Source organism: Oncorhynchus masou, unplaced genomic scaffold (genome assembly GCF_036934945.1).
Source record: "Oncorhynchus masou masou isolate Uvic2021 unplaced genomic scaffold, UVic_Omas_1.1 unplaced_scaffold_2417, whole genome shotgun sequence".
Taxonomy (NCBI): domain Eukaryota; kingdom Metazoa; phylum Chordata; class Actinopteri; order Salmoniformes; family Salmonidae; genus Oncorhynchus; species Oncorhynchus masou.
This window is the reverse complement of record NW_027008871.1, coordinates 4,271-17,414: the sequence shown is the minus strand read 5'-3', so window position 1 is coordinate 17,414 and position 13,144 is coordinate 4,271. Positions and strand designations below refer to the sequence as shown.

General features: G+C 43.9%; 1 protein-coding gene across 1 annotated transcript; it reads right to left on the bottom strand.

Annotated features, from left to right (window-relative positions):
• Positions 1–4,770: 4,770 nt before the first annotated feature.
• LOC135533509 (F-box only protein 7-like) lies at positions 4,771–12,485 on the bottom strand. The gene is made up of 4 exons (XM_064960801.1): positions 11,317–12,485; positions 8,119–8,296; positions 7,216–7,259; positions 4,771–5,742 (listed from the first exon to the last, which is right to left on the bottom strand). The coding sequence occupies exons 2-4, from the start codon at positions 8,292–8,294 to the stop codon at positions 5,492–5,494; spliced, it is 471 nt and encodes a 156-aa protein (XP_064816873.1). The 5' UTR covers positions 8,295–8,296; positions 11,317–12,485; the 3' UTR covers positions 4,771–5,491.
• Positions 12,486–13,144: the final 659 nt, after the last annotated feature.

Here is a 13,144-nt window from a genome sequence, read left to right as displayed (position 1 = left end):
CTAGTGCACTACTTTCAACCAGAACTCTGGTAAAAGCTAGTGCACTACTTTCAACCAGAACTCTGGTAAAAGCTAGTGCACTACTTTCAACCAGAACTCTGGTAAAAGCTAGTGCACTACTTTCAACCAGAACTCTGGTAAAAAGCTAGTGCACTACTTTCAACCAGAACTCTGGCAAAAGCTGCACTACTTTCAACCAGAACTCTGGTAAAAGCTAGTGCACTACTTTCAACCAGAACTCTGGTAAAAGCTAGTGCACTACTTTCAACCAGAACTCTGGTAAAAGCTAGTGCACTACTTTCAACCAGAACTCTGGTAAAAGCTAGTGCACTACTTTCAACCAGAACTCTGGTAAAAGCTAGTGCACTACTTTCAACCAGAACTCTGGTAAAAGCTAGTGCACTACTTTCAACCAGAACTCTGGTAAAAGCTAGTGCACTATAAAGGCAATTGGATGTCATTTTGAATACAGCCTAAACTACTGAAACTCATCACAGTGGGTTAGTGGGAGAATAAGAAATACATGCATCTATGATTCCCATTGAGGTCGTAACAGCAAAACAATGTAGGTACTCACGTAAAAAATGTTTACGACAGTCTTCCAATACTAAATATTGAGTAAATAAATAAAAAGTCTGTCCAGAGTAGATGAGTCAACACTGAAACAAGAGGAAAACGTGGTTTGTCATTTGGACAATGTTGTATTCTGCCAACCACGATATGGCCTTTAAAACACACCGTATTCTGACAACCACGATATGGCCTTTAAAACACACCGTATTCTGCCAACCACGATATGGCCTTTAAAACACACCGTATTCTGCCAACCACGATATGGCCTTTAAAACACACCGTATTCTGACAACCACGATATGGCCTTTAAAACACACCGTATTCTGACAACCACGATATGGCCTTTAAAACACACCGTATTCTGACAACCACGATGTGCTTTCCTCTCAGTAGATAATGACAGTAGATAGAGCTGTAATATCAGTTTACTAAACCTTGACAGAACTGGCTGGACAGGGGTTGTACCTGTACACAGCCCATCTGTAAATAGCACACCCAACTACCTCATCCCCATACTGTTATTTACCCTCTTGCTCTTTGCACACCAGTATCTCTACCTGCACATCATCATCTGCACATCCATCAGTCCAGTGTTAATCTGCTAAATTGTCACGCCCTGGTCTATATTTATTATGTTATATTCATTTATTGAGTCAGGCCAGGGTGTGACATGGGTTTATTTGTAGTGTGTTTCGTCTTGGGGTTGTGTGGGGTGTATAGATTAGTCTATGGCTGCCTGAGGCGTTCTCAATCAGAGTCAGGTGATTATCGTTGTCTCTGATTGGGAACCATATTTAGGTAGCCTGGGTTTCACTGTGTGTTTGTGTTGGTGATTGTTCCTGTCTCTGTGTTTGTTGCACCAGTCAGGGCTGTTTCGGTTTTCGACGTTTGTTGTTTTGTATTGTTCGTGTTTCGTCATAATTAAAGATGTATCGAACGAACCACGTTGCATTTTGGTCCGATCCTTATTCCACCTCTTCGTCAGTGAAGGAGGTAGAAGGAAGCCGTTACATAAATTGTAATTATTTTGCCTCTATGGCCTATTTATTGCCTTACCTCCCTACCCTTCTACATTTGCACACACTGTACATCGATGTTTCTAATGTGTTATTGACTGTACGTTTGTTTATTTTGTGTGTAACTCTGTGTTCTTGTTTGTGTCGAACTGCTTTGCTTTATCTTGGCCAGGTCGCAGTTGTAAATGAGAACTTGTTTTCAACTGGCCTACCTGGTTAAATAAAGGGTTAGGGTTATATATATAAATACCTGGTTAAATAAAGGGTTATATATATAAATACCTGGTTAAATAAAGGGTTAGGGTTATATATATAAATACCTGGTTAAATAAAGGGTTAGGGTTATATATATAAATACCTGGTTAAATAAAGGGTTATATATATAAATACCTGGTTAAATAAAGTGTTAGGGTTATATCTATATATATAAATACCTGGTTAAATAAAGGGTTAGGGTTATATATATAAATACCTGGTTAAATAAAGGGTTAGGGTTATATATATAAATACCTGGTTAAATAAAGGGTTAGGGTTATATATATAAATACCTGGTTAAATAAACGGTTAGAGTTATCTATATAAATACCTGGTTAAATAAAGGGTTAGGATTATATATATAAATACCTGGTTAAATAAATATATAAAATGGGATACATGCCAGCAAAGCCACAACACAACACTAAACAATACATTCATTGCACTATGACGGTGACAAACAGTGCCCACAAACTGTTAGGGCCTAAATAAAGCTGTACCAACAGCAGAGTCCCAACAGCAGAGTCCCAACACCTTACCACTGCTACACCTGGCTATCAGCGGAGCATCGTCTGGCAGCGAAACAGTTCATTCAGCCTCATTTACTGCCTTTAAAAAACATACCTGACGTGGCTGACTTGCTTAAACAAATGTGGTTTCTACTGACAATTGAGATGTACAAACTATGGCATAAGGGGACGACGAGCAGATAAGAGGCAATCTGTAATTTCGATTAAGACATTAATGAGCGAGCTCGGACCGACGTAACATTAGTCAATATAACTATTTGTTAAGCACTTTTTGAAATGTACAGCAACGGAATTCAGAACATGGGCCGTTCTTACAGTGTTCTCCCTGTACACCAAGTCAGAACCGTAGGATAAATAAAGGGGGCATATAAACAGACAATGAAAGCTCTTACAATATTTGATGATTACATTTCTCTAAAACAGGTTATAGGCTACAGTAGAACAGTAAGCATAATTAAAAGGTGTAAATAAACAGAATTATTAGGCCGAGGCACATGGGCTACTAACATCTTACAACACACACTTAGTATTACTTAGCTTCAGTCTACATATCTCCCTGGCACATTACATCATTTATGCAGCAGCAAACAAGTCATTTTTGGACTGACCTTGTTGTGCTGTGCTCACTTGAACAAGAAGGTGACAGCGGTCCTTCGTGGTCAAATGTTGTCATCAAAGTCTGGCATTCTCTGGATTTATGGTGCTTTCAAAACTGGAGGCCGGATTTACAATTCGAGTTGACAGCATGGCAAATGTTGAATGTATATAATTTAAAATGTATAAAAGAGCCCCTTAATCCCAGATTTGGGACGACACAGCCACTGATTCCTTCCAAACCACTCGTTGAATTTGCGATTTCCAACTTGTTGTGTAATGTGTTTATGTCCAATGGTCGATGAGCACCGATACGTTTTATCTGTAATTTCTCTTCATTATTCCTATTCACAGGACAAGGATGAAAAAGGATTTGCCAGTTGATCGTCGACTCCATTCATGATCACCGCTAAGATAACGGAAGTATGACGTTGACATGATCAGTCCAATCAAAGCCTCTGTACATTTTAACTTGATTTGACAGCATTTCATTGGCCAATGACCTTGAGCGTTCTTGGATGGGCACTTCTAATGTAACAACCGAAGGACTAGAATTTTCAAGGTCTCCTCCTACACTTGGCAGTGACGTAAAGCCCCTGTGATTGACAGAACACTAAGCCAATCACGGCGCAACGCTCCGTATTTTCTGCTGGCTTGCCCCAACACCACAGAAAGCACCGAGCTCGGCTGAATCACCTGCATTTTGTAGCTGCCTTACTGAAGAAAACAAAAAAGAGACAGTGTTTGTTTGCGGCTTAATCAACTCAATGATATACATTATTTTTTACATTGTTTGCAAACTGATACGTGATATTTATGCCAAAATAACATGCACAACAGGCAAGATCCCCCCCCAAATTGTATTTATTTATTTTTGCTAAAAATGTGGGTCTCTGCCCCACCTGCCCTGAATGACAGGCCGCCTCTGGGTGTGACCACCATTTGTCTCATGCAGCGCAACACATCTCCTTCGCATAGAGTTGATCAGGCTGTTGATTGTGGCCTGTGGAATGTTGTCCCACTCCTCTTCAATGGCTGTGTGAAGTTGCTGGATATTGGAACTAGAACACAGTGTTGTACACGTCGATCCAGAGCATCCCAAACATGCTCAATGGGTGACATGTCTGGTGAGTATGCAGGTTATAGAACAACTGGGACATTTTCAGCTTCCAGTAATTGTGTACAGATCCTTGCGCCTTGGGGCCGTGCTTTATCATGCTGAAACATGAGGTGATGGAGGATGAATGGGACGACAATGGGCCTCAGGATCTCGTCACGGAATCTCGGGAGTTCAAATTGCCATCGATAAAATTCAATTGTGTTCGTTGTCCGTAGCTTATGCCTACCCATAACCCCCCAACGTTGACATCAGAAAACCGTTCATCAACACGCCGTCTTCGATTGTGAGGCCCGGTCGTACTTACTTCCAAATTCTCAAAAACGACTTTGGAGGCGGCTTATGGTAGAGACATTAACATTCAACATTTCTGGTGGACATTCCTGCAGTCAGCATGCCAAACTTGAGACATCTGTGTCATGGCATTGTGCAACAAAACTGCACATTTTAGAGCAGACTTTTTATTGCCCACAGCACAAGGTGCACCTGTGTAATGATCATGCTGTTTAATCAGCTTTTTGATATGCCACACCTGTCAGGTGGATGGATTATCTTGGCAAAGGAGAAATTCTCACCAGCAGTGATGTAAACAAAGTTGTGCACAACATTTTTGAGAAATACGTTTTTTTTTGTGTGTATGGAACATTTCTGGGATCTTTTATTTCAACTCATAAAACATAGACACTTTACACGTTGTGTTTATATTTTATTTCAGTGTACATGACTATTGAATCGTCCCCGAATAGTCTGGATTTCAGAGAGAGACTGAGGGCTCAAATATGACCACGGCTAAAAACCAGTCAATTGACATTTTCATTTTATTTACAGCTTTTAGTCTGTGAGGAAACAAGTACAAAATGTCTTCATAGTGAATGGTGGAAGATCGAAACGGCCACACCTCAATCCCCCAGGCACCCCTACAGATCTACGATCTTAAATTTGACCGCTTTCTCTCTGGAAAACTTTTAGAAGTTTACATTTCCTGCTGTGCAGCAACATTTTCTGCAACAACAGAGAGATCAAATGAAGATAGCAGATCGGTATGATCTGACCTCATCACTTACTAAACACACACAGGAGAACATGAGCTATTTCAAGCTGATTCTGGGTCAAGGATAGGGTTTATAAAAAACACCTGGATGAGGTTTAGGGGAAAATAAGCAGGCTGGATGAGGGTTAGTGTTTATAGACCGAACAACGCCATTTATCTGTGACTATAGCACTCAGGTGCCTTATTTAAGGTAGGCTAATCAGTCAGTCTTCAACATCTCTGTTTTATTTAAGCTTCTCTGTGTGGTGGTCATACTCCTGCACCACCACTAGAGGTCACTGGTCAGGGAGGTCATATGAACCCTCTTCTGATGTCAGCCGGCCGGTTCCCAGCAGGTCTCAGCCCCTTCGTCCAATCAGCCCTCCTGCTGTGGGATCGTGACCTGGGAGCGGACCAATAGGGTCGTAGCGGGGCGGGGCAGAATACCACCGGGGATGCCAGGTCTCTGGTCGTACTCCCCACCGATGATGCCAGGCGGGTAGAAGGGGAAGGGGTTGTTGGGGAGGGGTGGAGGGGGTAGAGCGGTGGGGGGACAGGGTGGTAACGGGGCATGTGGCGGCGGTAACTGGCTGCTTCTCTCCTCCACTTGTACTTCTTCTTGTAAAGCTGAAATTAAAACGATACCAGAGAGTTAGAGTCTGAGTCCTAAATGATACCAGAGTTACAGAGTCTGAGTCCTAAATGATACCAGAGAGTTAGAGTCTGAGTCCTAAATGATACCAGAGAGTTAGACAGTGGCTGAGTCCTAAATTATACCAGAGTTACAGAGTCTGAGTCCTAAATGATACCAGAGTTACAGAGTCTGAGTCCTAAATGATACCAGAGAGTTAGAGTCTGAGTCCTAAACGATACCAGAGAGTTAGACAGTGGCTGAGTCCTAAATGATACCAGAGAGATAGACAGGCTGAGTCCTAAACGATACCAGAGAGTTAGACAGTGGCTGAGTCCTAAATGATACCAGAGAGATAGACAGGCTGAGTCCTAAACGATACCAGAGAGTTAGACAGTGGCTGAGTCCTAAACGATACCAGAGAGTTAGACAGTGGCTGAGTCCTAAACGATACCAGAGAGTTAGACAGTGGCTGAGTCCTAAACGATACCAGAGAGTGAGACAGTGGCCTGAGTCCTAAATGATACCAGAGTTAGACAGTGTCTGAGTCCTAAACGTTACCAGAGAGTTAGACAGTGTCTGAGTCCTAAATGATACCAGAGAGTTAGACAGTGTCTGAGTCCTAAATGATACCAGAGAGTTAGACAGTGTCTGAGTCCTAAACGTTACCAGAGAGTTAGACAGTGTCTGAGTCCTAAACGATACCAGAGAGTTAGACAGTGGCTGAGTCCTAAACGATACCAGAGAGTTAGACAGTGGCCTGAGTCCTAAACGTTACCAGAGAGTTAGACAGTGTCTGAGTCCTAAACGATACCAGAGAGTTAGACAGTGGCTGAGTCCTAAACGATACCAGAGAGTTAGACAGTGGCCTGAGTCCTAAATGATACCAGAGAGTTAGACAGTGGCAGAGTCCCAAATGATACTAGAGAGTTAGACAGTGGCAGAGTCCTAAATGATACCAGAGTTAGACAGTGGCCTGAGTCCTAAATGATACCAGAGTTAGACAGTGGCTGAGTCCTAAATGATACCAGAGAGTTAGACAGTGTCTGAGTCCTAAACGATACCAGAGAGTTAGACAGTGGCTGAGTCCTAAATGATACCAGAGAGATAGACAGGCTGAGTCCTAAACGATACCAGAGAGTTAGACAGTGGCTGAGTCCTAAACGATACCAGAGAGTTAGACAGTGGCTGAGTCCTAAACGATACCAGAGAGTTAGACAGTGGCTGAGTCCTAAACGATACCAGAGAGTGAGACAGTGTCTGAGTCCTAAATGATACCAGAGAGTGAGACAGTGGCCTGAGTCCTAAATGATACCAGAGTTAGACAGTGTCTGAGTCCTAAATGATACCAGAGAGTTAGACAGTGGCAGAGTCCTAAATGATACTAGAGAGTTAGACAGTGGCAGAGTCCTAAATGATACCAGAGAGTCTGCAACAGTCAATATGTAGAATACTGGGACCTGACTCACCTCTCTCCACTGAGTGTCTCTGGCTCTGCTCTGGTCCCGGCCGTCTGCAACAGTCAAATAACAATCTCCATCACAATATGCATTCAATCACTAACTTATCTTTAATACAGACCCGTCTCAGGAGAACAGACCTAGTTCTGCTCTGACATGTAGAATCTAACATATCTATAATACAGACACGGCATTTAACAGACACTCTGGAGAGAGAGACCTTCCAGATAGACCTCCAGACAGGCCAGAGACCCTCCAGACAGGCCAGAGACCCTCCAGACAGACCAGAGACCCTCCAGACAGACCAGAGACCCTCCAGACAGACCAGAGACCCTCCAGACAGACCAGAGACCCTCCAGACAGGCCAGAGACCCTCCAGACAGGCCAGAGACCCTCCAGACAGGCCAGAGACCCTCCAGACAGACCAGAGACCCTCCAGACAGACCAGAGACCCTCCAGACAGACCAGAGACCCTCCAGACAGACCAGAGACCCTCCAGACAGACCAGAGACCCTCCAGACAGGCCAGAGACCCTCCAGACAGGCCAGAGACCCTCCAGACAGGCCAGAGACCCTCCAGACAGGCCAGAGACCCTCCAGACAGGCCAGAGACCCTCCAGACAGACCTCCAGACAGGCCAGAGAACCTCCAGACAGGCCAGAGAACCTCCAGACAGGCCAGAGAACCTCCAGACAGGCCAGAGACCTCCAGACAGGCCAGAGACCCTCCAGACAGGCCAGAGACCTCCAGACAGGCCAGAGACCTCAAGACAGGCCAGAGACCCTCCAGACAGACCAGAGACCCTCCAGACAGACCAGAGACCCTCCAGACAGACCAGAGAACTCCTGTCTTTTATGTGTGTTTATAAATATATCCGTGTGTGTGTGTTTGTGTGTGTGTGCGTTCGTCCTACCTCGGAAGTCTCTGCGGGTAGAGGTGTCTCCAGAGGGCTGGGTCTGTGGTGGTCTGGTGGAGGTGTCTGTTGACCGAGGAGAGGGCCAGGAGAGAGGAGACATCCAGCAGTCTCAGCACCCTCAGTAACAGCTCTGGAGGAAGGACTGGCAGGCCAAACACTGCTGGCAGGGCCATGGCTGTTATACCACCACCAGACCACAGGGGGAGACAGAGTTACAACACTGCTGGCAGGATCATGGCTGTTATACCACCACCAGACCACAGGGGGAGACAGAGAGTTACAACACTGCTGGCAGGATCATGGCTGTTATACCACCACCAGACCACAGGGGGAGACAGAGTTACAACACTGCTGGCAGGGACATGGCTGTTATACCACCACCAGACAACAGGGGGAGACAGAGAGTTACAACACTGCTGGCAGGGCCATGGCTGTTATACCACCACCAGACAACAGGGGGAGACATGGAGTAATGGATGACACATTGGTCATTAACATTTACTATACAATGATTTTAAATGATTGCAGTGAGATCTGAGACCAATGTCATATTTCCAGATACTTCCTTCTTAGTAACAGTACTACATATATACTCAGTACCATTTATTACTTAATAACAGTACTACATACACTGGGGAGAACAAGTATTTGATGCACTGACGATTTTGCAGGTTTTCCTACTTACAAAGCATGTAGACGTCTGTGATTTTTATCACAGGTACACTTCAACTGTGCGAGACGGAATCTAAAACAAAAATCCAGAAAATCACATTGTATGATTTTTAAGTAATTAATTTGCATTTCATTGCATGACATAAGTATTTGATCACCTTCCAACCAGTTAGAATTCGGCTCTCACAGACCTGTTAGTTTTTCTTTAAGAAGCCCTCCTGTTCTCCACTCATTACCTGTATTAACTGCACCTGTTTGAACTCGTTACCTGTATAAAAGACACCTGTCCACACACTCAATCAAACAGACTCCAACCTCTCTACAATGGCCAAGACCAGAGAACTGTGTAAGGACATCATGGATACAATTGTAGACCTGCACAAGGCTGGGATGGGCTACAGGACAATAGGCAAGCAGCTTGGTGAGAAGGCAACAACTGTTGGCACAATTATTAGAAAATGGAAGAAGTTCAAGATGACGGCCAATCACACTCGGTCTGGGGCTCCATGCAAGATCTCACCTCGTGGGGCATCAATGATCATAAGGAAGGTGAGGGATCAGCCCAGAACTACACGGTAGGACCTGGTCAATGACCCGAAGAGAGCTGGGACCACAGTCTCAAAGAAAACCATTAGTAACACACTACGCCGTCATGGATTAAAATCCTGCAGCGCACGCAAAGGTCCCCCTGCTCAAGCAATCGCATGTCCAGGCCCGTCTGAAGTTTGCCAATGACCATCTGGATGATCCAGAGGAGGAATGGGAGAAGGTCATGTGGTCTGATGAGACAAAAATAGAGCTTTTTGGTCTAAACTCCACTCGCCGTGTTTGGAGGAAGAAGAAGGATGAGTACAACCCCAAGAATACCATCCCAACCGTGAAGCATGGAGGTGGAAACATTCTTTGGGGATGCTTTTCTGCAAAGGGGACAGGATGACTGCACCGTATTGAGGGAGGATGGATGGGGCCATGGCCAACAACCTCCTTCCCTCAGTAAGAGCATTGAAGATGGGTCGTGGCTGGACCTTCCAGCATGACAACGACCCGAAACACACAGCCAGGGCAACAAAGGAGTGGCTCCGTAAGAAGCATCTCAAGGTCCTGGAGTGGCCTAGCCAGTCTCCAGACCTGAACCCAATAGAAAATCTTTGGAGGGAGCTGAAAATCCATATTGCCCAGTGACAGCCCCGAAACCTGAAGGATCTGGAGAAGGTCTGTATGGAGGAGTGGGCCAAAAATCCCTGCTGCAGTGTGTGCAAACCTGGTCAAGACCTACAGGAAACATATGATCTCTGTAATCGCAAACAAAGGTTTCTGTACAGAATATTAAGTTCTGCTTTTCTGATTTATCAAATACTTATGTCATGCAATAAAATGGAAATTAATTACTTAAAAATCATACAATGTGATTTTCTGGATTTTTGTTATAGATTCCATCTCTCACAGTTGAAGTGTACCTATGATAAAAATCACAGACCTCTACATGCTTTGTAAGTAGGAAAACCTGCAAAATCAGCAGTGTATCAAATACTTATTTAATAACAGTACTATATATTGAATAACAGTACTATATATCTACATCCCAGTACTATATATCTACATCCCAGTACTATATATTTAATAACAGTACTATTTATCTACATCCCAGTACTATATATTTAATAACAGTACTATATATTTAATAACAGTACTATATATCTACATCCCAGTACTATATATTTAATAACAGTACTATATATTTAATAACAGTACTATATATCTACATCCCAGTACTATTTATTTAATAACAGTACTATATATTTAATAACAGTACTATATATTTAATAACAGTACTATATATTTAATAACAGTACTATATATTTAATAACAGTACTATATATCTACATCCCAGTACTATATATTTAATAACAGTACTATTTATTTAATAACAGTACTATATATTTAATAACAGTACTATATATCTACATCCCAGTACTATATATTTAATAACAGTACTACATATCTACATCCCAGTACTATATATTTAATAACAGTACTATATATCTACATCCCAGTACTATTTATTTAATAACAGTACTATATATCCACATCCCAGTACTATATATTTAATAACAGTACTATATATCTACATCCCAGTACTATTTATTTAATAACAGTACTATATATCTACATCCCAGTACTATATATTTAATAACAGTACTATATATTTAATAACAGTACTATATATTTAATAACAGTACTATATATTTAATAACAGTACTATATATTTAATAACAGTACTATATATTTAATAACAGTACTACATATCTACATCCCAGTACTATATATCTACATCCCAGTACTATATATTTAATAACAGTACTATATATTTAATAACAGTACTATATTTTAATAACAGTACTATATATTTAATAACAGTACTATATATTTAATAACAGTACTATATATTTAATAACAGTACTATATATCTACATCCCAGTACTATATATTTAATAACAGTACTATATATCTACATCCCAGTACCTTCTCTGGCTGAAGCTATCAGAGGATACACCAGCTGGTCTTTGAAGACCCGGGACAACTTCCTCAGCTCTGTGTAGACGGCCGCTGCACTGTCACCTGGAACAGAACACACAGAACAGACACTGTCACCTGGAACAGAACAGACACGGTCACCTGGAACAGAACACACAGAACAGACACTGTCACCTGGAACAGAACAGACACGGTCACCTGGAACAGAACACACAGAACAGACACGGTCACCTGGAACAGAACACACAGAACAGACACGGTCACCTGGAACAGAACAGCTGTAGATTAATAGACACTAACCTGCCCACTGGTCAGTCACACTAACCTGTCCACTGGTCAGTCACACTAACCTGTCCACTGGTCAGTCACGGTAACCTGCCCACTGGTCAGTCACACTAACCTGTCCACTGGTCAGTCACACTAACCTGCCCACTGGTCAGTCACACTAACCTGCCCACTGGTCAGTCACACTAACCTGTCCACTGGTCAGTCACACTAACCTGTCCAGTCACACTAACCCGCCCACTGGTCAGTCACACTAACCTGTCCACTGGTCAGTCACGCTAACCTGCCCACTGGTCAGTCACACTAACCTGTCCACTGGTCAGTCACACTAACCTGCCCACTGGTCAGTCACACTAACCTGCCCACTGGTCAGTCACACTAACCTGTCCACTGGTCAGTCACACTAACCTGTCCACTGGTCAGTCACACTAACCTGCCCACTGGTCAGTCACACTAACCTGTCCACTGGTCAGTCACACTAACCTGTCCACTGGTCAGTCACGCTAACCTGCCCACTGGTCAGTCACACTAACCTGTCCACTGGTCAGTCACACTAACCTGTCCACTGGTCAGTCACACTAACCTGTCCACTGGTCAGTCACACTAACCTGTCCACTGGTCAGTCACACTAACCTGTCCACTGGTCAGTCACGCTAACCTGCCCACTGGTCAGTCACACTAACCTGCCCACTGGTCAGTCACACTAACCTGCCCACTGGTCAGTCACACTAACCTGCCCACTGGTCAGTCACACTAACCTGTCCAGTCACACTAACCTGTCCAGTCACACTAACCTGCCCACTGGTCAGTCACACTAACCTGTCTACTGGTCAGTCACACTAACCTGTCCAGTCACACTAACCTGCCCACTGGTCAGTCACACTAACCTGCCCACTGGCCAGTCACACTAACCTGCCCACTGGTCAGTCACACTAACCTGCCCAGTCACACTAAACAGCCCAGTCACACTAACCTGCCCAGTCACACTAACCTGCCCACTGGTCAGTCACACTAACCTGCCCAGTCACACTAACCTGCCCAGTCACACTAACCTGCCCACTGGTCAGTCACACTAACCTGCCCACTGGTCAGTCACACTAACCTGTCCACTGGTCAGTCACACTAACCTGTCCACTGGTCAGTCACACTAACCTGTCCACTGGTCAGTCACACTAACCTGCCCACTGGTCAGTCACACTAACCTGCCCACTGGTCAGTCACACTAACCTGTCCAGTCACACTAACCTGCCCACTGGTCAGTCACACTAACCTGTCAGTCACACTAACCTGCCCACTGGTCAGTCACACTAACCCGCCCACTGGTCAGTCCACACTAACCTGTCCAGTCACACTACTGGTACACACTGTCCACTGGTCAGTCACACTAACCTGCCCACTGGTCAGTCACACTAACCTGCCCACTGGTCAGTCACACTAACCTGCCCAGTCACACTAACCTGTCCAGTCACACTAACCTGCCCACTGTCAGTCACACTAACCTGTCCAGTCACACTAACCTGTCCAGTCCACA